Genomic DNA, 27,525 nt, shown 5'->3' with positions numbered 1-27,525 from the left:
GCTGGAATACTCCTTTATTCCCCAGTTAGATTTAGAGAAACAACCCCCCTGGAATCTAACCTTAGTGGAATGTTATCCATGCATAGAACAGAAGACCATTCCAGTGAATGACTTAAAATACGACACCACTTTACTTTCTGGTATCCTCTTCCAGGTTGGTAATTGGGACCCAGAATGGAGCGCTGAATGCAGATGGAATGTCAAAACAGAAGCCAAACCACCCTAAACCTACAGCCTACTCCAACCCCAGACCAAGGTACTGTGTAGGTGAGTTTACAGTTCACCAGGTTGAAGACACAGAATGGTGAAGAACACTCAGCATTTATATGAATTCTGAATCTCTGCTCCCCTGCACCTTTACATGTTTTATTTGCTTAAAACACAGAAAAAATCATGGGAGCGTGGACTAGAACACAAGTTCTCCTTATTACCAAGGAACTTCTTTAACAACTGTCAATTTCTCCCCTGCACTGGCACTGCTTGAAACCCAAGTAGAGTGCGGACCTCTACACTGTTTTGCTGCCTTGGGCGCAATAGTCTGCCCACTGGGTCAGAAGATGGCAACATTCCTTCCCCGCAGCTACCTCTTCAGGTCACGCCACAGAGGAAGAGCTGTGCTGGCTCCTCTCCAGGGAGAGCGTGGCGATTTGTGGTGATCCTTGAAGCCTCTCCTCCGTGACAGGACCCTTCACATAGGTAAGAGGCTCACCAGCATATGCAGTCCTTGAGTGTCTCAGCAGTGGCAGTACTGCACCGGGAGGTGCTGTGAATATGCTAGTTGAGAATGAGATGGAAGAAAGTGGCAAATAAGTGACTGACAAAGATGATGTACATCCTACTTTTAGCTCCCACCTTCCTCTGACTGCAGTGAGGGCATTTTTCTGGGAGTGAGGTGCAAGGGTCTAGAAATTGACTCACCTGCAGCTTTGGTCCAAAAGAAAGTGGCAGGTGCCACTGTGTTTTGTGAGGAGTCAAAAATTCTAAGTATGTGTTAGGCTCTAAGGATGCTCTGACAGCACCTATGGGATCAAGCTCATTGGAGCTTGGCCAAGCAAGAACGCCTCTCTTCTGCCTGCTGATTAGGTTCACTGTTAAGCAAGGTGCTAATCCCTTCTGCTTTGTCAAAACTAAGTTACACTGTGTTACTGCAGCTGTAGAACTTTCAGGCTTTTCAGGATTGCTGTTTTGGACATAGAGAAGTAAACGCTAAATTCGCTTTTAGGTATGTTTGCCCTTGACTAAATCCAGCCTTCAGTTATGAAAGACAGATCTATACAGGAAGATATTAATATCTTGTATCTTGAAGTCCCAACTGCCTATTAGAGCACAGTTCCAAAGACAAAGGTACAAAGGAAAAGTGAGTCTGTCGAGGTTAGCTATTTTGAGAACTCTAGCTTTAGTAAGTAACCTTGTTTTCTCCTCCATTATTTGCTTTCTGAATGGACCTATTAGGACTTGAGGTATCTGACAAATTATTTCTTTTTCAACTTGCAACTCAAATGGATTAAACAGACTTTATTTTCAACAACAGAACCACCTTAACTCAGTTCCACAGTAAATGGCCTTAGATTTTCAGTGTCGCTTTGCATCATTTTAGATGCACATAGCTTGTCTAGTTAGAGAAATTTTTGCAACGGAATCTAGTGAGAAAAATGTATGAGCACCTTAGCCTCTTGAGAAAGGAGTAAGCTATGGTATCCTTACTGCACTACTGTGCACTATCTTATCCATAAAGAGTATGTTCACAAAATGTCCATATCTGAGCTTACTTACCAAAACTTTTCCATGGAGAACAACTCCCATTACTCAAAAATGGGATTTGAGTCACTGCAACAGGTGCAGTCTCTGACAGACAGTAGTAAATCTGAAGCCACTTCATGATTGAGAAACCAGTGAAGATATTTCAAAACAAAGTGGAATAAACAGTCAGAATTTGCCCCTAGAATTTGATATGCTCAAAATCACAAGAAAATTGTAAGCATTTAAGAAAGTTACAGTAAATGTTTACAAAAGCTGAATGTAAAGGCTCAGGGAAAACAAGACTTTATATGGTAAGAATGCTCAGTAATGAAACTGCTCCAGATTCTGAAAGCTCTTCTTTGGAGGAGACAAAGATCTCCCTGACTTCCCTCATTTTGGACAGTCCCGGTTAAGTCATCAGGACTGAGTGAGGTACTGTTCAATGACTGTAAGAACTGTGGGATCTGGCCTGTCAGACTGGAACAACTTACTGAGATGATGTTAGTATACGCCTGTGAGTGCAAATGGAAAGTTTAATTTCCAACAGTTTTCAGAAGCAGAGAATCTCAACATTTTGTACTTAGCAGGATTTTAAAGGTCAGATTTTTAAGGTCTTACTGTTTTAAATTTCTGCAACATTTTGGCAAACCTCCTCCCTCCCCCCCAGTATGAATTCAGGGATAGTACCAACAGCATAATGCAACAGTACTGATTCTTGCAAAGACTATTGACAGCTTTGTTTTCTTACATGTCAACACATTATTTTTAATATTTAATTATACTCTCTTCAGGCCATATTCTGGGTATCATGGTGCAACCTCTGTCAAGCACCTACCTTATTCTTAACTTTCACCTCGTTGTACAAACAATGCTAACTGTAACTGAGGTAGGATACAAGGGCAGTGCTTGGGATTCAGAACTCCAGGGATCAACATTAAAATCACTCTCCCTGCCTCTGGCACATACCCTTAGAGGAGTCCACCGTCAGGGATTGAAAAGATATTCAGGGAGGGCAGAGATCTCCATACATGCTGCTTGACAGGTATCTAGCTTGGGCAGGGCTCTAATTTGTTGCTCTGTCTGCTGGCACTACCTTGTTTTTGATTCATGATTATAAAAATTCTTCCCTGTTAAGCTAAGTGTTGCTACATTTTGCTTCTGCTCAGCTATACTGCCTGCCAGCAGTGCTTTATTTAGCATCTGAAGTCAAACAGTTAAAATGGTTTCTGTTATGTCTGTGTTAATGCCGCTTTCATTAAGTTATAAGCCTGAAGTCTCCTTTTCTCTTAATTTGTAAAATATTTTGGAACAACCTTATTATGCTTTAGAAAGCTTGTGTGCTTTAGAAAGCAGATAATAATTTTTAGGTGTCATAATTTGGGGAAAATTCAGACAGTTTAATAAAAATTTGGCGACAACTGGGTGTTAATAGAATGTTTTAACACAACCTTAGGAACTGATCTAGTATTAAATAGGTCAGGGAAATTACCCTCTACTTCTTATTGAAAACACCAGAAATCTACTGTAGATTGCAAAGGAAAACAAAAGTAGAAATTATGTAAAAATACATACTTAAAGCAACATTATGGTAACATTTTTGTGCACTGCAATAAAGACAGGAATGCAATCAGGATGTGATTTTTAGGTCTACTTCCTTAACTTTTCTTGAACTTAGGGGAAGTTACATTATCAACTGTTTTGTAAAAGTAACAGATGCACTTCAATGTCAAATAAGGAAAGTTTATGTTTGAGTTTTCCCAATGAGAATATTTACAGCGATTGCTGTCTGATGCCGGAAGGGTCATCTAGAACTAATCTAGTCCAACCCTCTTCCTCAAAGCGATGTCAGCTAGAGCAAGTTACTAAGGTCCATGTCTGCTGTTCTGAGTATCTCCAAAGATGGAGAATCCACATCCTCTCAGGGCACCTGTTCCAATATTCTACCAACCTTGCAGCAAAAAAAGGATTTTAAAAATCTTTAAATCAGATTTTCTGTATTTCAATTTATGCCTGCTCTCCTGTCACTGGATATTACTGAGAAGAGGCTGGCTGTGTCTTCTTTACACAATCCAATCAGGTATTTTTTGTACACATTGATAAAATCCCCTTCCAAGCCTTCTCCAAGCTAAACAATCCCAGGTCTGTTAGCCTCTCCTTGTATGTCAGATGTTGCATGCTGTTAGTCATCTTTATGGCCATTGACTAGACCGTCTCCAGTATGTCCCTTTCTCTTTTCTACTAGGGAGCCCAGAACTGGGCACGGTACTCTAAATACGGCCTCAACAGTGCTGAGTAGAAGGGAAGGATCAACTCCCTCAACCTGCTGGCAACACTTCCTAACGCTTCCCCACAAGGGCACAGCACTCGCTGATGTTCGACTTGGTGTTCACTAAAACACCGCAGGTCCTTTTCTGCAATGCTGCTTTTCCAGGTGGTTGGCCCCCAGCCTGTACTGGTGTAGGGGTTTATTCTTCCTTAGATTCTGGACTTCACACCACCAGTCTGAATAACAGAGGACAACCCCTTTCAAAGCTATATTCACACAGATGCACGTTGCCATGCACCCCTGAGCTCCTCACAAGAGTTTCATTTCATGCAGAAAAGTGCCACTGTCAACATATATATCAGGCTGTCACAGAGATACTGCCAGTTCTGGTTTCAGCGTGCCAAGTGCACACAGAAGTACTCGCATTATGTAAGCGTATCAAGGGCTTGAGAACATGAAAGGGACGTTTACAAAAGCATGTACACAGTTGTGCAGACCTGTATCTTAAAATACAGTTCTGAGTTACCTTTCCATTTATACCCCAGACTTAGTGTACTTCACCTATAAAGCCGGCTCTGCTTGATGACTTCTAAAATACCGTCAGCCTATATCATCCCATAAAGCAGACTCCCTTCCAAAACAGAGACTTTCAGCTTTTTCCCCCACATCTTCTTATTGTTGCCAGCATTTTTCCTTTCTTTTCTTTTGGAAAAAATATCTTTCTGACTCATTTTCTTGCTGCTTTACTTTCTCTGGTTTTGACCACAACATCTGGTACTGCAAGGGTGCAATGTAATTAATTAGAGATATTTAATTTCTGATAAATTAATGCAGCAGAAAATATAATGAAAGAACCAAACCTTACTCACTTTCTTCAGAAGCAGTTCAGTAAAAGTCATGAACAATTTTTAGTATGAGTGCGGTGAACAGGAATTGACCTTAAGTCCTGAGAAAACCACCACTGAAAAAAGAGTTTACTTTAATTTGCATTCCTAAAAGATCATCAACTAGTATATTTCAATTTAAATTATTTTTATTTCTAATCTTTGTTACCTGAAAGCCATGATAGTGTTGGTAAGCTCAGGCATGTATCTACTCTTTGATAAAATTTCAGTTATTTCTACAAGCAAAACACCTAAGAGAGAAAGTTAAGAAGAGGATGTAATAGCTATGAGGCCCCATTAAATTGGAGATTGAAGTTTCCTTTCTCAACAATCTTTTCTTTTTGTAAATTAATTTCTAACATTTTTAAACACACCACAGTCTAAAGATGTTGTTATTCACCCTCAGCACTTTCTGAGTAAAAGACCTTCCTATTTAGATAAATCCTGCAATCATCTGTGAGAGCTCATATTTGTCAGATACAAATTGTTCAGATGCAGCTTTTGGCTCAGGAAACCTTGAAACTACTGATTGCTGGGTAGTGGCAAGTATAGGAGGGAAGGCATCATTCTATACACAGACTGCTTGATATGCTTTTTTTTTGGCAGCTGTCAGATTTGAGCTAGATGGGGTGGTATGGTCTAATCCAGGGCAGACTTCATAAGGTAAACGTGGCTTTCATTTCTTCCATTTCCCTAGCTGAATCTCCTTTTTGTTGGCATATCAGTGTATACTTTTTCTACAGCTCCACCATCAGTCTTGTCTTCTTGTTCATATTACACCACCATCCTACTCTGATGTCCATCTAGTATTCCAGAACTGATAGCACCATGATTAAAGTTTTTTCCTCGTCATGACTTCTATCCTGCTCAGTTCCTAATGCATTATCTCCGCCTCAGCATTTCTTTCCCTTCCCACAATTCCCAAATTTTCTTCCAGAGCTGCTTTTCTTAGCACTAGTGGATCTGTTCTTGTTTCTTCAAAGTCTTTGCAGCTTTCCTCTTTGCTACCTTCCCTACTCTCATAGAACAGGTGAGTTAGGAAGGGAAATAGGTACCTCTTCCAGCTGCTGGAAGCAGGAGTGCATTTAAGAGTCTCAAATCCTGATGCATTCAAACAGGAAGCATAAAATGAAGCTGTCTGCTAATTTTCCAAGGAGGACATCAGCACAAACAAGATTAATGAACTTCACATTGTCCTAGACAATGATGACGACTTCTTGAAAGAAAGAATGCCCTGCAACAGCTCAGGTCATTTAGAGAGTAGCTGAACATTACTAATGACCTTAACTAATAGAACGCTGTTATGTAATGAAATTTTACAGTCTAGTAACATAATTAGCTAATTGCTATTATTCTCTCTGGGTGGGAAAGGAATAGGCTTTCTTTAACAAGCTCTGGAATATGGAAATGGTTGTGTAACCCCTAAGTTCGCACAGTGCAGTACTGTGCATTCTGAACTAAAGCAATGAACTAAACGAGCCTTTGTCCCATCTGTTGGCTATCAGCAGTTTGTGAGCAATACACTACTCTCCTGACTATTTAATAAGGATGATTTAATACATTCCTGTCCCTAAGTATTTTTCTTCCTGATACTTTTTATTCCCACCAAATTAGGTTCCCATTCCAGATCCTATGCCATATGCACTACATCACTCTCCCTGCTGAATTGAAAACCAAACCTCTGAGACTATTTATTACTCCTCTCCTCCTATTTCTTTTCTACATCTTCATCTCCCATCTTTCCTCACAGATACACCAAACAAGTTAAGTTGGCTCATATGGCTTTCCTCAGCTGTAGGAGGGTGGGGATGTGAAGCACATCTTGTAAAATGTCTGTCAAACCAAACAAGTAATTTCCAGAGGGTTTCTAACACCTACCAGTTGTTATGGATATCACATTATTATCACAGTTATTTAAAACAGTTTTAGATTAGCTAAATGTCAATCTCGCAGCAACTGCACAACCTTCAGGACATCTTTGTGTATATGACAGACTCTTAACTGTGAAATGATTACTCAAAAGAACTCCATACTTCTACATGAGAATGCATCAATTGTTTTCTTTATGGAAAAAAATAAATTAAAATATACAAGATAGGTTCTGTTATTCAGATGTATTATTTTGGTTTGTATTAGTCTCTTTTGAGTCTGAAAGTGCACAAGATCAATTTCACTACTGTTTGCTTCCACAGTTTGAGTGCACTGGTTAAAAAGAACTGTATGTGTTGTTGGTTGGTTGTGGGTTTTTTTTAAATTCTCACAGACTTTAATAAGTTATAAGCACATATTTTGTTTGAGGAACAAATCAGAGGTCACAATGTAAACTTAAGAGTCTTTGCACAAAATCACATCTAAAAATGTTGACAATTCTATTAAAATGACCAACTATTGTTTTCTTCTGTTTAGTTTGTTAGTGTGGTCTTTCCACTAAACCTATGACAGATTTCTAATATAGATTAAAGTGATGAAAGAACTTCAATGGGATTATGCAGAGCTGCAGAAATACAGAAGTTTGGGTTTTTTTCCCCAGTGGTACACGATGGTTTATGGCAGATTCGGCAGGTGCAGAAAGTTCTCACAAAGTGTAGTCAGAGAGACACAACTCAGGAATGTGTGTTCATACAAATGCCCCGGTCACCATACTGTGAAGAACCCACAAATAATTAGACTTTGTGTAATCAGCATGAATTCCCATTTTGTAAGAAACAGCTACTTATGCTGGTATATCTTGTATTGAGGCAGAGTCTCAAGTATGTGATGATACATTCTGTCACCATGGAAAGGAACATGTATAATGCAATAAATGAAAACATTATATGCTAGCAAAGCTTCAATCCTCATTTCAACACAAATAAGAATATAAAACATGCAGAATGTAAATACAAGTTCTCTCAGTAGCATATGTGTTCACCCTACTCTTACATAATTTTCACCTAATTATTTTTTCATTTCATTTTATGTCTTTAGTTGAGCTGAGCTAGTTGTCTCTAACTGTTCAGTTAGGTATACCCAATAAAGGATTGGGCAGAAAGATACTGCTATTTCACCCTTGAAAGGCAACACTTCTCTCATGATCTTTTTAAGTTCTCTCATGACACAGAGTAAAATCCTGTTCATCTTACATAAAGGCATCCAGTGAAATCAGCAGGATACCATCTTGGTAAGGGGACCAGGATTTGACCCCAAACCGCACTATCATAAGGATATGAGCATTCTGTAGAATTTGTGGTCATACATCTCTATGCCTAAAACTGAAACATGAGTTAACGCTTTTCTTGAAAGTTTCCATAATGTAGTATTTAGCAAAGATGTGCATGTGAGTACAGCTTTAATTAAACATAAGTAAACTCCTACCCAGAAATTGCTGCTAGTTTTTGATGAGCCTGATAGGCCATCTCACATCCCCGGGTTCGAGTTTTGTGCATTTCTGCATGCAGAGACGGGCAGGTGACCGAGACATCCCCAATTGAAATCACCAGCTCCCGGTACAGAGCCACCTGGGTATTGAACTCCTGGACAAGCTGAAAAACAAAGAGGATATACTTACATGAGATGTTTAACCAGACTGATAAAACCAACTGAGTTTTTAAAAAACACAGCCAACCTAGGGCTTGTTCCTGCTGCTCTCAATTTCACTGCATATGGGATCAAGTGCCCAAGATTTAGTAAATGACTAGGGCCTCCATGACAGCTGCCTCTTCTGTGAGCTATAAATGTTCATTTGAAGGAAAGTAGTGTCTCTGTCTAATATCTCAAAGTGTTTGAGTTGTTAGTCTTAAATATTAAGCAGACAAAAAACCAGCTGTTTTACTAGTAGCGTGAGGTTATTTTTTGCTATCATAAAAGACAAAAATATCTCCAGAAATGATTGCCTTTGCTCCTCCTGCTTCCTGATTAACAGCACATTTAGGGACTGGAATGTAGCATTTGCCTTTACACTGGTGATTTTGCTAATTTATTTTGTAGTGATGTCTCTTCTGTCACTGGCCTCTAACCCAATCCTCAGTCTTAAAATTGATCCGAGGTTGCTGGCTGAGAAGATGTACCAGGCACTTTCCAGTTAGGATTTCAAAAAGCACTTTTTCTAATGTGTGTGTGCTGAAAAAACAGACAAAGAAGTAAAGAAACACTTTAACCTTTACAGAAATCCAGTATCCAGCAGATACACATGGCTGCTATTAGATAAACGAGTAACTTTTACAGTGACGGGAAGCTCATTATAGTTTAGTTCCACTGATCATGTACGTGGGATGATATTTTAAGGAAACGAAGCATTATCTGTCTTCTGAAAGAAAGCACATCAGACCATTTGCTCCACATGATGGTGGGGGTGGAAGGCAGGGAGCAATAGAACAGAGTATTCATTTATCTGTGTTTTGCTAATTTGACCTCAATTTCCAAACTACATAAAAACAGACAAGAGTAACTGCTCATAATTGTGCAGCCATCATTACCACCAGGAGTTCAACATATCCCCACATACAAGCATGCTAAAAACCTGGATTCTGTCAGATCCACCGAATTTTATAGTCAAGCCCTCAGATTCTCATAGTCAGAAAATAAAGAAGTCACTTCTCCTGCACTGTTACATTCTGCCTCTTCATGCATCCTACTATAATTACTCTGTGTAACTGAGAACTAGTATCGGGACCCATTTTTTGGCCACGTTTTCTTAAATTTCATTGTAAGAGCAGCAGATAGGTTTCTCTGCTTCTGGAGCAGCAGAACAATCCCAGTGCATTCCAGTACATCTGCACCCTCCCACCTCCCAAAGCCCGAACAAAAGCAAAAGCACACACCAAACAAAGCCCCAGGCACATTATTGGCTAAACCTGGCTTCAACTCTCTCATTCTGCAGCTTAAAACAAAGCATGAAAGTAATGGAGAGACCAAAATAAATAAATAAATAAAAAATTGTGCTACGTTGTGTCATAGTGTAATTACTCTGCATGAAGAAAAAGAGAAATATCTCATCCTGGAAGGGGTAACTGGTTGCACCAGCCGTATTTTGCCAGTGCTCACCTGACATCCCCTGTCTAAACAGAGGACACATTCAGCCACCTCAACATTGCCAAGGAAAACAAAATCACACTGATGTTCCAGCGTCAAGACCGAGAACATGAAAAAAACCCACTGGCTTTATCTCCCGAATCTTACAGCATCTTGACAACCCATCTGTAAAACATATTTTATTCCTAATCAGTGAAATTCTACAAGGCTAGCACTTCTGTTTAACTAACCACATTATGCTGTCAGGAATGAGAAAAAAGGCAGGACCCAGTGGGGGTATATATATATACCCACTTGTTGGGTATATTTATAGAGCTACTTTGGCAGCTTTTGTTCCTCACTGCACTGGGAGTTGCTCCCAATTTTGAAGTATCAGAGTGGATATCTGCCAGCACAATTTGCAGTATTAGTGGAAACAAATTGCCAGAATCCAAGCAGAACAGAAGTAGCAGGTAGGTACATTTCCAATGCTATTGGACAAAACTTTAGCAACATCCAGATTTTTCAAGTAAAGTGGTAGCAACTTCATTTGTTTTCTATTTCTGTCATTGGTTAGAGGACCAATGGTGGGGCCCAGATCTCAAGATGCCAGATAAAGGGGCATACGGCACTGGTTTGGAGGAGAAGTGTCAGGATCCAAGCATTTTGAACATGAACAGAGAAAAATGCCACACCATAACGTGAGAGTCCAAAAATTACATGGATGCAGGTGCTTGATCTGAGGTTTTACAATTGCAGCCAACTAACTCTGGGGCGACTGGAAACAGGTACTACGTATGAAATTTCAGGGCCTCAAATTCTGAGTCCCGTTTTAGAAAGATTTTAGGGAAGGAGTGCGGTTGCTGCCCAAGACAGCAAGCAGAGAGTGCAGTGATGCAGCGGAGGCAACTGTCCACCTACTCAGGCTTCAGCGAGTGCAAGTCGGGGGACAGACTTGGCCGGACCTCCCAAAAAGCAACTCCAGCGGTGCGGGCTGGGGCGAGGGCTGCTGCTCCTGCAGGACCGTTCGCCCGTCCCTCCACCCCGGTACCCAGCCGGCTGCCCGCCGGTCTCCTTTCCCCTCCCCTCTCCCGCCTTTGAACCGCTCCCATGTGGGTTGCGGGGCAGCACCCCCGACGGGGACCTGCAGTTTTAAAAATAGCGCGAGTGCACGTGATGGGAATCGGCAAGCCGCCGCCGGCGACGAGGGGCGCTGGGAAAAGAGGGGAAAAAACCCCAGCCAAGCCCACCGGCCGTACCCACCATCTTGCAGTCATCCAGGGCTCGCTGGGTCTGGTAGGCGCCCTCGGAGCCGCTGCCCCGCCGTTCACCGTCGCGGCGGCGGGGCGAGGTCTTGCTGCCCGGGAAGATGGAGGCGGCGGCGGGGGCGCGGGGGCGCTTCCTGCGCCCGCTCGGTGCCGCGCTCATGCACGCGCATCCGCCGCGCGGAGCCGCCCGCTGCGCGGGGCCCCGCGGCCGCGGGCAGCGCCTTTCCCCGCCGCCGCCGCCCCGGGGAGGGGAGGGGGTGCGGGCCCCCGCCGCTCGTCGGCCTCGGCCCGGCGGGGGGAACGGCGCCGCTCACGGCAGCTGCGGGCGGTAGCCTGGCGCCGGCGGGAGAGCCCGGCGAGCGCCCTGCAGCATCGCCTCCGCTACCGCGGGGAGAGGCGGAGGGGCTGGCGCCTTCCCTCCTTCAGCAGCATGTCAGTCCCCGCGGAACCGCCCCGCCGGTGGCATGCTCCGCCGTCCTCCTTCCCGCAGCCGGCGAAGAGCGGGGGGCGAGCGCGGCCGTGCCCGGCGGAGGAGAGCTCCCATCCAGCGGCCGCCGACACCTGCCCGATGCTGCCGGCGGGGGGGGAGAGGAGGAGGAGGAGGTGGAGGAGGAAGGACGGGGACGAGCCCGCCCCGCCGCGGCACTACGCGCTCCCCCGCGGCGCGTCTCGCCGGGGCGCCCGCCGGCAGCCGCTCGGAGGGGCCCGGTGGGCTGAAGCCGTCAACAGGGCGCCGCCCCCAACAGGGCGGGAACGCCAGTGGCAGCCGCACCCCCGGGCCTCGCCTCCCCCCCGCGCCTCGCCCTCCCCGGGCCTCGCTGCCCCCCCCCGCCCCGAGTCCGCCCGTGGGCGGCGCCGGCCTCAACCGACCGCCCGCTCTCCCGGCAGCCGCGGCAGGCGGGTAGGCGGCGGGGCGAATCGCCCTCCCGGTGGGAGCCACGGGGAGGAGCCGGGCAGAGCCTTGCCGTCGGGTGGCTGCAGCCCCAGCGGCAGCCCCCCGCCAGGGCTCCTGCGGGCTCTCGCACATCGCCCGCCCGGCTTCTGCCGAAGTTGGCACTGGTCTTCAGGAAGCCTATTAGAAAATATTTTTCTATCTAACAAGGACTTGGTTCACTGCTCAGATTTGTTTCCTTTCACTAAAAAACATCTTATTTTGGGGCTTTAAGAAAAACGTTTGGAAGGTGTGATGCAACTAGGTTGTATTGTTCACTGCAGAAAAGATTAAATAATAATCGATTGGAGAAATTTTTTCCTCTATGCTCCAGCACAACAGTGCAGTCGCAGTTTACCAGGCTGATGCTCAGAGAGTCTCCAGGCCTGGGGCACTGGTCCCTCCAATGCGGGCGGCTGTGGGGCTGTGCCCACACTGTACAGGCAGGCACCTTCCCCTGGGGGACCCCACTGCCCTGGGGCGAGCTACGGCCTGGGCCAGCTTCAGCTCCAGGGCTGGTCCTGTTCCTCTCCGTAGCTATGGCTGCTTAGATCACTTCTGGTATAACTATTTCTCAGGACATTAAATCAAGGGTTTTTTTTATGTTTCAGTAATCTTCTTGATACAAAGGGAACACCAAACGCATCACACGCAGAAACCCGGTCTCGCCAAGGAGCTTGATTGAACACACCAGCAATGGGTCTCTGACAGGTTGAAGGCCCCTTTTCAGGCTGCACTGTTACTGTAACACAGACAGCCTGGTATCTACCTGAGTCTGAACATTGCCTATTAATCTGCTTTGAAACTCTTTTTAGACATTTCCTGCTATTTTCCCAGAAATGAAAGCTACTGGATATTTGTTAGTGCTGAAAATTTTGCAGCGCTTGCAAGCACTGTCATCACTTTAGCCAAAACTGAAATGTTCTTGTAATTATAAAGTTACCGTTGTAAACATACTACTAGATCCTCAGAGCAGTAAGAACTTGCAGTTCGCAAGTGCTATTTTAAGGACACCACACTTTTTTTTTTTTTTTGGTAGTAAACTTAATTCTATTACTCATAGGAAATAAATGCTTGAATTTGGTGCTGCATGAACACAAGCTTTGAGCCAGGACATCCTGTTGCTTCCATATACAGACAAACCATTACCTAATGACAAGGAAGAAATTTTAATACTGGCAAAAAGCAAAATGAACACATCTTCTCCTCACATCTATTAGAACAAAACATAAGTATTTGTAAAGGGAAATTAAAATATGTTACTATGCCACATTAATGCTGGTGTTTTAATTATTGCTCATGTATCATTTTAGTCCTATGTTCTAGTCTTATTTCAGTCTATTTCAGGTCTTATTAAGAGCTACTGTAATAGCAATAATGAAACCATGCTAATATTAATACTAAAACCAACAACAATAACAATAAATCTACCAAAACCTACTAAGATGTGTGCTTGTATATTACCTGTCTTGGCTGAAGTTCTGGTCCCTTGAAGTCAATGCCAGAAGTCCCACTGACTTTTAAAAAAGTTAGAAATTTAGTTCCTGGTAATATATCTGCCCTGTATAAAGCTAAGTCAGAGCTGAGTTTTGCCCTTCAGCCAACATCTGGAACAGTTTTGAAGTCCCACTGACCTGCAGCATGTTCACTCTTGATTGTTTATATATTCAGTATATCCACATCTAGAAATGGATCTGCTGATTCTTTCTGTAATTTATAAGACCGTGTGTTTTCGTAATTCTTCCAGTTGACTTCTGAAATCATCATGGATCAAGATGGATTTGATGGCACCCCAGGGTTATGTTGGAGAAGCAGGAGTGATAGGGAAAAAGTCTGGGATACATAAGAAACAATGATTTTTGAAGGCATCCCTGTTCTCAGGCTGGGGGGAAGACCTCCAAGCTAAGCCACCAAATGCTGTCACAGGGCAGGCAGCAGGAGCAATGAGACTCAGTCTGAAAATATATGCCACCAGGAAACAAAAAGCTCTCTTGAGAAAACAGATATATATGCTGCAAGACTTTCCTGAAAAGTGAGAGAGATGATTCTCTCCTCTAGTCTGAGCTAGAGTTCCTGTCACAAATGGCCTTACCCTGGCTTTGTCTCCTGATGTTTAATGATTGCAACAAACAGGGGCTTGTTGCTCCCGCCCACAACATCTGCTCAAGACCATGGGTAGGTGACCTTGAAATAAATTCAGAGTATTTGGCCTGTTACATAGTCAAATTCTTCAGCACCTTCACAGCTCATAATGAAATAAAAGTAAATATGAGGCTTTGCTATACCTAGCCTATATTATAGTTCTAAAAAATCAGCTTGGATTAACTTTTTACTTATGAGTCTCTCCCGTTCCATTTTGTTGTAATCTTTGTCTAATCCATTTATTTCTCTGGTCGTTGGCTTCTGGTAATATTTCCCAAGGGTGAGTAGATTGTAATGGACTAGATAAGTTACGAAAGAGGCACTGATTAGCTGAGAAATATGTGGAGATATCTTAGGAGGAAAAAAAAAAAGGGCAGGGAAAAAGGGGCAAAAGGATAGAAATGGCAAGAAAGGTCATTTCTGTAGAAAGAGATATAGAAACAGAAGAGGAAACACAGAAACAGGTACTGAAGAAAATACAGGAAAGCAATTTTGCATGATATCCTCAGGACAGAAACATAAAATAAGAATTTTAAAGTTAGATTGAAAACGAAAACTTAAGAACTTAACAAAAGAGACTTTTTCACACTTCTTTAAAATATTTTTTTAAAGAAAGTGAACTGACTGTCTTTCTAAGTAAGTATGGTGCATTTTAAACAGAATATAAATTTATTCCCTGGAAATGCAGATCAGTGTCTGGAGGTGAGTATTCAATTTTTATATGAGACTTCCTGTGGGGTAAAACTGTTCAACCCTCATAAATAATGATGTAATAATGCAATTGAGAACCACAGTTTCAGTGGCCATTTCACTTTTATTAATAATTTCCTACGGGCTAGGAAGCTAGGAAAAGGAGTGTCACAGGAGGCACTATTCTGGTCTGATTCCATAAACAAGGTATCTGAGGTGTTAGCCTTCCTGACTTCAGAGGTCCTCCAGCGGTGACAGCTCCCTGCACCTCTTCTCCTCAACCTGTGCTCAGTGCAGGGCTTTCCAAGTCAAATCATTTTGTAGCAAAGATTGCACATTAGTATATTTTTAGTGTCTACTGGTCCAATATCAGGATACAGGAAAATATTATACTTAGTCTCTTTAGAAGTCAGTACAGTATTTTTGACCCCAAATATAGTAATTGAGTCTTTTTAAAAAATGTCTAAAAATAATTTGCATAGATACCGTGCAAAGCAAAGACATCCCTGTCCTGTGAAATTTATAGCCACAGTTCAGCAAAGGCCAGCAATAGATTAGTTGAGATTGTAAAGAAAATAGGAAACATAGGAACATTTTTCTAAGTTCTGTTGTGTCAGTCTCAACACTTTCCAAGTTTACTTAGCAAACTAATGTCCGTGCTGTGTATTAGCAGTGGAGATGCTGAGGAAGAGGCTTATTTTGCTTGCAGTCACTGGAAGTTTTTAAAAAATGCAGTCATTAGTGAGTCTGTCTGTGGCTGTCAGGTGTGTTGCTCCTGGTTATGAATGCTTAACAACATAATGAAACAACATGCTTAAGCTAGCAAAAATGTCAAAAACGCTTAGTCTGCTTTACTTGCCTTCTCTGTAAGTGTTGCAAAAAACTGTTTGTGACACTGAAGTCATGCCCTGAGGATGCTAGAGATTATTGCAGTGAGATTTTTGCCACTTAAGAACTCCTGTATTCCTTAAATCAGGGAATGAAAGAAGTTCTAAATCAGATAACCCTGGATAGGCTCCCACCTTCTCTATTTCCCTTACAACTTATATTTACATATGTAATTCCAGCATGAATTTATGTGGAAATACCTGTGGGAACACTCAGGTAGATAGATTTGGCTGTGTCCAATTTAGCTAGATTTGGCTAACACAATATAGGATTTAATGACAAGAAAACCTAAGAGGATGGCCCATACAAACAGATAGGTTTTGCATTCACCTCTACAGGTATAATTTTTTTTTTTTTAAATATAATATCATTACTAAAATAATACAAATTCCATCAGCACTTCTTATTATGAGAAAAAAACAAATGCCTACTCTCAAAAAATAAACATTAGCATGACAAATCTTCAAACTTCAGAAATGAAGAATTATGAATAAAAAGAACAAAGCTAACATCAGTAGTTATGAAAGTATCAATGCAATAATTTACCTTTAGCTCTAGCATAGTCAATAGAATACAAAACGGTTACAATAAATAAATATAAATTTGCCTTAATGTTATCTTTTTTATGATAGAAAATTTTGGCATAAAACAAAGTCACACAGTGAATGGGAGATAAAAAATACCACTGATAAATCCTCCTGTAAATGCCTGCAAAAAAGCCAAGAAAAATCATCTTTAAGATCATAAAGCACAAACCTCTCAATAATTTAAAAAATACTTATAGGAACTAACAATTTAAGTTTTATATTATTAAAATTCCTCATGAATAAGAAGTCCCATGACAAATTTCATAAATGACTGGGTAGTAAAATGTTAGAAGAATGTCTTACACATAATAAATCTCTACATTATTTATGGAATGGTGAAAATTAAACTCTTAAAGTAAAACACTGCTATTGTTAAAAGTAGAATAGGAACAGCTATGGGAAAGAAAACACTGTGGATCTGTAAGGAGCTGTAAGACACAGGAGTGAGAGAATGTAGTTCTAGCCAAATGGATATTTAACAAATTAATGTCTATAGGTGTCCCCGTGCTTTGCTGCTTAGAAAATGCAATACTTGGCGGATAGTGGTTTGGAGACTGTTTGATTGATGCATAGGAGAAATACATGGGGTTTGTGTTTTTATATTAAATGCATAAGTTGCAGTCCTCTGTGTATGCAGGGAACATATACTTAATTCAAAAAAACCCAAGTATAATCTTTTGAGAATCTGAGAATAACACATAAATACTGAAACCAAATTATCTTCATCCCCTTACTCTTACAGGAAAAATGCCTGGACCAATACAGAGGTCCTCCATTACATCTTCAGGAATCTGTTAAAAAGTCATATGCTTTATAGAAGCGGAATAGATGGCAAAATTCGTAGTCACTGCATGTCCATGGTTGTTCTGTAGACCCATGTGGTTGGTAGAAATAAAAGTCCTATACGAAACTTCTGTTTTAATCAATATGAGAAAGGGTTTGCCACTATGCCTGTACTGTCTCCTAGACACATGGCTTAGATGCACAGAAATGGAATAACAAGCAGTATAAACTATACCAACGAGAAGACTCTTGCTAGTAGGCTACATGTAGACTTTCTTTTTTTCTTTTTTTTTTTTTTTCTTTTTTTTCTTTTTTTTTTTTTTTAAGAACAGTTATTTTTATAACATTTCAGCTGTTCTCTTTTGAGATTTGAAAAAGCAAATGTCTGATAACATTTAAAGAAGGAAAAATATTTTCAGATTTCAAAAGCAAGTCAAGGATAGTAAAATTTCACTACTGTAGCTAATGTAAATATAGCACAAGAATTATGTTGTTACAAGGAATAATCCAAACATGACTCCCAGAGCTAGTGACCTAATGAAAATCTGGAAACTAAATCAGACTGGACACACAGGCTGAGTCAGTTTCACAAAATTCCGTTTGTGTTATAAGAGGATGAGAATGTAGCTCAAAATCAGTAAACTCATTGGAGGCAGCAGTACTCTGAAACCTCTTCTGTTTGCCTTCCGAATTGGACCTTTGTCGAAAAGCCTTTAGTGGCTACTTTGTATCTCCGCTCTTCTGCTTGCTCTCCTTAACTATTCACTAGCTACCTCTTTGAGAGAGATATTGTAGCCCTACAAAGCAAACTTTTACTTCAATTTCAGTTATTTTGTTGTTGCACATTTCTGTTAAATGGTCAGAAGAGATACAACATTGATTTTTTTAAAGTATCATTAGTTCACTTAGGAATTAATGTTTTCTTGAAATGAACAAAAATAGAACACATTCTTTTAAGAACTATCATCTGGACTGTTACTATGCAGGGTCAATACATTTTCACATTTGAAAAATGATTTGAATAACCACATTTTCATATTTTCTTTAAATGAAAGCTTAAATCACACAGAAAATGATGTGGTTTTCATATAAGTGTCATTACCACACACCGCAAACAATGACTTAATCTACTTTGGGTACGTGGCAAGTGCAGCACAGTTCATTTTTATATGAAAATGCAGGATGGGTTGAATCAAATGATCAGTAATTTCATTGGGAAACCTGAGCTCTTATTCTGCCTTACAAGCTTTTTAGCCTTGCTGCTCTGAGTAACTACGCTGAAACCAATAGAAACATAGACTGCCAAGTGCCTTTGTTGGACTTGTCCTTAATCTTACTATCACCAAGCTCATCAGCCTTCTAAATTCACATTTTATTTTATTTTTAATTTCATGGGTATAATTTTCAATTCCAAACAAAAGCAAACAAAACCTGTAATTGTTCTTGATGAATGCTGTGCACTTCTGAGAATGTGGCTGTGCATATGTGACATACGAGGACAGTAATGAGGATCTTAATTTTTTGCTTTCCTGACTTTTCAATATTACATTATCTTTTTAAAAATCTAGAGAAGGATTAAGAATGATGGTGCTGCCTGATATTATGCCAAGGACATTCACTGAAAGCAGGAAGAGTTTTAAGGAAAACTAGAACTGAATAAACTAGGAAATTTAAGAATATGAAAAACAGAATATGAAAATCAATAAAAAAGAAAAAAAACGAATATCCATATGCAAGCAAATGAAAGTTCCATTCTCCCCCACACCCCCCAGTACTTCAGAATGGTAGAGTCATGGCTTCTCAGAAGACACTGTCCAGTTTTGTTGTTATATTATATGCACGATTCTGCAAATTGTAGTGAGTTGAAGATTGCTTTAATTTTCTCTCTTTACCTGTGTGGAAAGTTTGGGAATCCTTATTGTGGTGTGGTTGTGCTGGTTTGCTGCTGTAGGCTTGAAGTTTTACCTTGTTGGTTGGTAATTGAGGTGATGGAGAGATTCATAAATAAGAGAAGTGGCCTTCTGCTTGTGGTGGCAGCTGCATTTCTTGGAACCTGAGAAACATCAGGATGAAGGCTCTGTCTGGCAAATTCCACCTCCTCTAATTCTTTGCTTAGAAAGCACCTTTGCTTAGAAAGCACCTTCTGCTTTCTTCTTTGCAGATGACAAAAAGAAGAAGAACCTTTTCTAATAATTCTTATTTAGGCTTTGCATGATAGTGAAATAAATAGCTTTGTAAGAGTCAAAAAATAATTAAACATGATCATGAATTCTGAAGAGGGGGGGTTTAAGGAGACATATTCACCAAGACCAATGTTTCTGACAATGTATTTCAAAGGCAAAAAAAAAGGAAAGCAGCTTAAGTTTTAATGAATCTAGCTTAGATTGAGAAAAGGACACAGCATGTGGGAGGACCTGCAGAGATTCGGAAAGATATAGCACATCCTTGTCTTGAAATATGTTTTTAAATCCTGCATGAGGCGGTTGTGCTGCCAGTAGAGAGCTAAAGATTTGAGAATGTATGACTACTCTCCTAAAAATACAGGACTGAATTATTGTATAAAGGCAAAGAAATAAGTGATTGCTTTTAATGTTGTTGCATGGATTTGCATTTTCATTCTTGCCTTTTCTTTTTCCTGTTTTTTTTTTTTTTTTTTTTTTTTTTTTTAAAACCTTGTCCTATTGTTTCTTTGCTTTAATTTCCTCACAGTTTATGCTGTATGGTTTTTTAATTGGACTGTTTTCATCTTCTGTTTGTTATTCTAGTCTCATGTTATCCTTCTTCTCTATATTTTGTTCTTATTTTTCCCATTTCGTTTCTCAGTCAGTTCTCTGTTGTTCACATTCCCATCTGTTTCTCCTGTATGTTCAAAGAACAGTTTTGTGTTCTGTTCTTCTAAATGACTAGTGGAACTACAGTTTTGAAGTTAGCATGTCAGATCTCCAAATGTGAACAAAACAAAAAACTTACCCTGCATAGGCTAAAACTCATGATGAGGTAGGAAGATTTATCATACAAATGACCTTTAAAAATGACATAAAAATTCATACGTAAACACAGACTACGCTACATGGAAGACTTACAGGGCCAGATCCGTAGTCCTGCCTTTGTTCACCATGAGTAACCACAGAAGACTGGAGAAATCCCATGGAATATATGTTGCTTATGTATAGAATACATATAAATATATATATATTTATATAGATGAATACCTGCTTATATCCTATTCTTCCCCTTCTCCCAGGGGAATGACAAAGCTAAGGGAGGACAAAATAGTTTGAACAGCTCAAGGTGGACTCACGGTAAACTCTTAACGTGGAGTTTACATGAATGAGATTCAGCAGATGTCTGCTGACAGTCTGATTGTATTCAGCTGTGTTCCCCATATCCTCCAGATGACAGTATTGAGAATATCATTACTAAATTAGATGACATGAATCATAGAATAGTTCAGATTGGAAGGGACCTTAAAGATCATCGAATTCCAACCCCTCCACCATGGGCAGGGACACCTCCCACTAGAGCAGGTTGCTCAAAGCCCCATCCAGCCTGGTCTTGAACACTTCCAGGGATGGGGCATCCACAACTTCTCTGAGCAACCTCTTCCAGTGTCTCACCACACTCACAGTAAAGAGTTTCTTCCTAGTATTTAGTCTACATGTCCCCTCTTTTAGTTTAAAACTATTACCCCTCGTCCTATCTCTACACTCCCTGATAGAGTTCTTCCCCATCTCTCCTGTAGGCCCCCTTCAGGTACTGGAAGGCTGCTATAAGGTCTCCCTGGAGGCTTCTCTTCTCCAGGCTGAACAACCCCAACTCTCTCAGCCTGTCTTCAGGGGAGAGGTGCTCCAGCCCTCTGATCATCTTCATGGCCCTCTGCTGGACTCATTCCAACAGGTCTGTTTCCTTTCTATGCTGAGGACTCTGGAGTTGGACACGGTACTCCAGGTGGGGTCTCACAAGAGCAGAGGGGCAGAATCACCTCCCTTGACCTGCTTGCCAGGCTTCTTTTGATGCAGCCCAGGGTGTGGCTGGCTTTCTGGGCTACAAGTGCACATTGCCAGCTCATGTTGAGTTTCCCATCCACCAACACCCCCAAGTCCTTCTTGGCATGGCTGCTCTCAATCCATTCTCTGCCCAACCAAACAAATTGTGCTTGGGATTGCTGTGACCACTAGGCTTGGTTGAACTTCATGAGGTCCACACAGTCCCACTTCCCAAGCCTGTCCAGGTCTCTCTGGATGGCATCCCTTCTCTCCAGTGTGTTGACTGCTAGACAAGGTGGGCTAGAAAATGTGAACTCTGTGGAGACTGAAAGCATATAACTGGGAGAAAATAGCAGTTCTCAGGTACTCAAACTGGTGCAGCATAAGGAAAGAAATAAACTTTTTTATCTGGCATCATAGAAACACGTAATAAATTTCAGCAGGAATATTAGGGTTATATTGAAAATTCTTTTCAATGTTCAGGATAGTGAAGGACTGGATTAGTTTTCCACAGGAGACTTTAACTGAAGGTTTTTAAGAAAATTATAGACAAACTTCTGCCAGAAATTAAGCACGTGTTGTCAATCACCCCTTGGGAGGGAAATTGGATTATAGACTCCTCAAGGTCCTTTTCAGCTCTATTCCTCTATGACTTTTTGGAATTACAAAAATATCATGTCAGCTTCATAAGAAATATTAACTTATAAATTTTCCTATACAAGGTAAAAACTGCTTTCCCAAACTTCCTCAGTCTTATGAAAGGTGTTTTCATTTCATGGAAGTTTATTTGTCAATTCATGAGACAGATAATTTTTTCCACTGTATTTGCTACTACCTCAGCATCTTTTTCACTTCTCAAATTCAGTACTGCTGCAAGCATTTCTTAACATTCAGTTACTGGAAATGCTCTTCCCAACCAAGCACTAAGGAAGTGATTTAATGACATCAGTATCAGTGCTATTAAATATTCCAGAAATTTGTACAGTTTTTGAAAATAAGAGTATTGAAGAAGTAGGGAAGAAACACAGGATGAGAAAAGGAGAAACACATACTAATATGAAGAAACAAAGTGGAAAAAGCTGAAATGCAACAGAGAATGCTTCTGAATGATGAAATAAAGTGAGATGGAACGTGATAAGAGAGCAGCTATTTAGGAGTGAAGTTCAGAGTGAGAAAAAGCAAGTCAGTGCGACACAGAGAAAGAGCAAGTTCAAGTTTTGCCAGTAGCCTTTTTCTATTTTCCCCTTTCTTTCTATTCAGAGAACTCCTACTATTGACATTTGAAAGAAAATGGAGCGTTCTAAACATTTTTCTGGGTTTTTTTGTAAATATTTTCAGTTATTTTGAGGAAATGTCAAATGAAAGCTTTACTAATTCAGCAATAAAAAGGAAGCTACAAGTATGGATGAACAGCAGCAAGTGTATGTCAAGTGGGCCTGGGTTTTGTGTTTGTTTTTTTTTTTTTTTTTTTCTCCTTGTAGACTTCCAACAGATAAAAAAGAGTTTGACTCCTTGAATCCACTTATTATTTTTAGTCGACACTGCTTAAATCCATCGGCTTTATGTGTAGAAAAAAGGAATACACATGATTCCCATTTAAATGTGCTGTCCATTTGCAGTCTTTCGTAAATAAACCTAAGATAAGTTGAATTTCACAATACCTGTGGTTTGTTGGTTTATCATAGTTGTGGGTGGTCATCTGCAGCTTTCTGGTTATAAGTTGTCTCAGGCAGGACCTTGTGTTCTTACCTTTAAAGCAGCCTGTGGTCTTTGCATTGTCAACACAGCCTCAATTCTTGATATGATGGGTAGAAACCTGTTGCTCTGATCCAGGGGCTGAAGCAGTACTCTGAAAGCTTCAGCATAGTCCCATAGCCCTTGTCACAGCAGGACAAACACACGATTTGTATAGTGGCAGCACCTTTGTGGCTCTTCCAGTCCCTTTAAGAGGTGTACCACAGTATGTCTGTGCTCTGCAGAGCCCAACTTCATAGGATACATAGGGTGTAGGGCACGCACTTTTGCAGGCTCTTCCCCAGAACTCCCCTCTACAAGTGGAGTACCCTTTTCAAGTATGAATAAAGAGTCAAAGTTTGCCTCTAAGATTGCAGAAATAAAAGGAAAATCTAATCCCAGAACTATGGGGCCATAATATAAGATCACCAATCAACAGTGACTTCTCAAGAAAAGAAAACCGCTAATCTAAGTGCTACTTGTAGGAACTATGGGACCATTACTTCATGGGAGATGTCCAAGACCATTTAAGTCTATGCCAGATTTTTGATTTGGTCTGCAATCTGCTTCATAATTAACAGGCAAACCATACAAAGTGTGCTTTTGTAAAGAAATACTGTTTAATAAACAGAACAATTGAGTCTTAGTTGAAACAGACTTTGCTGTTGATGTGGGCAGCAAGTGTTCAGACTCCCGAATGAGATTGTGACAAATAGTTTCAGAGATAGCAGACAACAAAACTGGCTACTGAAAACAGCAGTGTGGTAACCCAGGAAATTATGAGACACAAGCTAGTTTGTTTGGTAACTACCCATAGAAGTAAGGCAAAGGTCTTTTAAGGTTGCTAAGCCAGCACAAGGCTTCTTATGAGCCGAAAGAGAAAGCAAAAATATGTCAAGTAGATGATTCTTCCTCCTTATGGATTTTTGTTTGTTTTGCTTTGTGTTTCTAAACATATCTGTCCCTTCAGTCAGTTGGGTGGAAGGATGAGGTCAGCTGGTCTTTTTTCAGTTCTTACTATTTTTGGTTATTCTCTTGCAAAGCTCAGATGTTAGTTAATTTTTAGGAAGTAAATTTAATTCCTTATAATCAAATTTGGTTTTCTGCTCTTGTTTTATGTATACTCCAAAATGAGAATATATACAGCATGGAACATGAAAAGATCATATTTTTCAAAGGAAAGTACCATAAGTGGTTGTACCCATAAAAATCTGCTTGTGTACACTCTAACAGTCACTTTCATATTGAAGAGCCTTCTGCTCATGCTAGTATTATTTCAAGTTTAATAAGTATGTGGGATTCTGCCCTTAGCAATTAAATCCTCTGCAGAAGCAGCTTAGCATCCAGAACCCTCTAGGATAATTCATCGAAGAGAGACCTTTTCAGGGACTACACCAGTATTACGTCCAGGATTTGAACCAAAAACCCACTTACTGCTGCCTTTGTTTAGGATTCTTTAACATACACAGACTTGAGAATACTGTGGCTGGTGTTTCTTATGCCTACTGTTGAACTGTTTAATGTTTTTTATAGGCTACTGAGAATGATTTTTTTCTTTACTCCATATTCTTTCATGTTCGATGCAGAAAATAAAATCATACTAAGCTGAGAGATTTTTTTTTAACCTCAGCTATCTGGCTGGGCATTAAATGTATACTTTTTTCTTGAGGCTTCATAAAAAAATGCTCCCATAAGGATGATTGCCATGGTTTAACCCCAGCTGGCAACTTAGCACCACACAGCTGCTCACTCACTCCAACTTCAGCTGGGATGGGGGAAAGAATCAGAAGAGTAAAAGTGATATTGATGTGATATGATATTAAGACAATTTAATAAGTAGAGCAAAAGCTTTGCACACAAGCAAAGCAAAAGAAGGAATTAATTCACTGCTTGCCATTGGCAGGCAGGTGTTCAGACATCTCCAGGAAAGCAGGGCTCCATCACACATAATGGTTACTTGGGAAGACAAAATGCCTTACCTCCAAATGTTTTCCCCTTCCTTCTTCTTCCCACAGCTTTATGTACTGAGCATGATGTCGTATGGTATGGAATTATCACTGTGGTCAGTTGGGGTCAGCTGTCGTGGCTGTGCCCCCTCCCAACTTCTTGTGCACCCCCAGCCTGCTCACTGGTGGGGTGGTATGAGGAGCAGAAAAGCCCTTGAGTGCTGAGCAACAACCAAAAAACATCAGTATTCCCATCCCAAACCCAAAACGCAGCACTATACCAGCTGCTAACAAGAAAGTCAACTCTTTCCCAGCTGAAACCATGACAATGATTTATGATTGTTTTAACTTATCTAAGTTGTGAATTGAAATAGATGCACAAAAGTGTCCTTTACCATTGTGTGTATCTACAATAGCTACAAGTGGGAAGCTGCAAGTGCTCTTTGTCCAATATTCTGTATTATTCTAGATACAATTAACTGCGCTGTGTTTACATTGTGCTCATGGGATTTTCCTGCTTTTATAAATAGAGTTTAGATTTATATTTAACAGGAAATTGTGAATTTGTTCTCCTTTCTATCTTGAAATGACATCCATATTTCGTGCTGATACAACTCGACTGACTTCAGTAACTTAGACCACAGAGTAATGTAGCCTATTTTTTTAAAATTGTTTCAGCTTAATTTTTAACAAAATGTTACTCTAGTGCATCCATGAGTCGTTTACTATTAAAAGACATTGTCTTGTAAAACTTAGTTTTAACTTCTTCTATGAAAATGGCATTTAAAAATCCTGTCAATTATCTAGTTTGATCCTAAAATATTATTGTATTTGCAGAACATAGGAAAGCTTATAGTAAAAAACAGTACCCTTGACATCCCTCTATGTGTTACTTCCTGAATTCTTGAGAGAATTAGTTGGTAATAGTATATGAATTATGTGGCATATTAATTCTATGACTGGTATGTTGATTAATATGAATTAATTTATCCTTGACTCTCATAGCCACTCATTCAACAGTTAGAAGTAATGGCAGAGTGAAAGAAAACAGCATTCAATAACATTCTGTTTCATGGATGCTGGAACTTTCTAATTGAAAGGTGTCTATCCATAAGAATTTCCTTTATTATGGATATTTATTAGTAATACGGTAGCATTAGTGTAACACTCCAATCCCTAGAGCTTTATACTTAAATCCCTTATGTTGTATTGCATAGTGCAGTCCTATTGTGAATAAATTATTTCTGACAAAATATTAAATTTAAATAAGCTATTTTCTCTGATATGTAGCACTGATTGCATTGACAGCCAACCACAGGTACATTCCTATATAGCAGTCTTTGCCATGCTGTAGTAGCATGGCATCTTCTATATTCTCTGCTCCTGAGGGGACTCTGGAGATCACAAGACAATTTTAATTAGATCATTGGTATTCACAAGAGATGCTAAAAACTAGCACACATTACAGTAAAACTTTGAGTCTGTTAAAGTTAGGTTGACTGTGAAGTTGATTGAAATCCCTGATCTGAACTGGCTTTATACTGCAGAAATGTTTCTGTTGCTGACCTCATGTTAATTTGTTTTGAACATTTGACTGAGAGAATAGTGAATAAAATTTCTCAGGAAATGCATGTGGGTGATGATGGTTCCAAAGAATTTATTTAAGCAACAAGCTACAACCTGTTACTTTGATGTACACGGTTATCAATTGTTATCATGTATTCTCAGGTTCTGGCTAAATTCTTCTTGGTCTTCTTATAGGATTTAGTACAATAATTTGAATCCTTTTACCTTCCCATTTGCAAAGGGAACACAAACCAAAAAAGGCTAATTTTGACTTTTCAAAGCTTGCAAGTAAAATCCCACGTATCCTTTGCATTTGAGAAATGATTCTCTGCATTAGAACAAGCTCCCCTAATTCAGTCACCTACAGAGTCATCTCTTGCAGTCAGTCAAGCTTTCCTCCTAAGGACAATGACGGATAGAACTGTATTTATTACTTTTGTGGGAATGTCTCAATTTTATCTTACAGCAGGTCTCGATCACTTCTGCTGGCCACTATCATTATCTGCAAATCATTTATACTGGATATAGTAAGAAGAAAGGGTAGACTGGAATTACCTTACTTAGATAAACTCCAAAGATATATTTTGTAGCTTTGTTGGTATTGTTAACTTCTCGTAAGCATGGTTGTAAAGTGGAAGCTAGGGGGCTTTAAAAATGTTGGTTTTAATTAAGGCCAAAACAAATGATGTTCTATGTGTCTATTCAGCTTTATGGGACTGAAGGGATAATACACATTTGTATGTTTTTCTTTTTCTACTGAAAATTATAAAACAAATCTGGTCTTTGAAAAAAATTTCTAGAATTAAGGAATGTATGTTGCAGATAATATATTTGGAACCTTATTACTCAGGATTTTTTAGAAGTATTTCTTTGTCCAGCTGATACACAGCTAGATAGTTGTATGAATACTGTGGGAGGATCAGAAAGTAGTCTAGGAAATCCTATAGCCAATGCAGTACTAGGAGATGCTTATGCTGATGTAGCACTAGCTACTTCAGGTGACTATTTAAAACATTTTTGGTAACCCAAAGTGTTTCGAATATGTTAATATTTAACCTTGGAGATGTGTCTTAATTGTTTAGTTTGGGGTAGTCCTTCCAAAATATCTGAGTAAGAACAAGTCCA

The 27,525-nt window shown here is 40.2% G+C and overlaps 1 protein-coding gene across 1 annotated transcript in view; it reads right to left on the bottom strand.

Moving 5' to 3' along the window:
- RGS7BP (regulator of G protein signaling 7 binding protein) overlaps positions 1-11,318 on the bottom strand; it is a 45,500-nt gene extending 34,182 nt beyond the window's left edge. Inside the window, exons 1-2 of the mRNA XM_074166520.1 lie at positions 11,143-11,318; positions 8,245-8,411 (exon numbers count right to left, since the gene is read on the bottom strand). Coding sequence (XP_074022621.1) covers positions 8,245-8,411; positions 11,143-11,307 — 332 coding nt within the window. The 5' untranslated portion in view covers positions 11,308-11,318. The remainder of the gene's footprint in view (positions 1-8,244; positions 8,412-11,142) is intronic.
- Between the last annotated feature and the right edge of the window lie 16,207 nt (positions 11,319-27,525).

The sequence above is a fragment of the Numenius arquata genome, chromosome Z, assembly GCF_964106895.1.
Source record: "Numenius arquata chromosome Z, bNumArq3.hap1.1, whole genome shotgun sequence".
Lineage (NCBI taxonomy): Eukaryota > Metazoa > Chordata > Aves > Charadriiformes > Scolopacidae > Numenius > Numenius arquata.
This window is presented reverse-complemented; position numbering and strand designations above follow the sequence as displayed.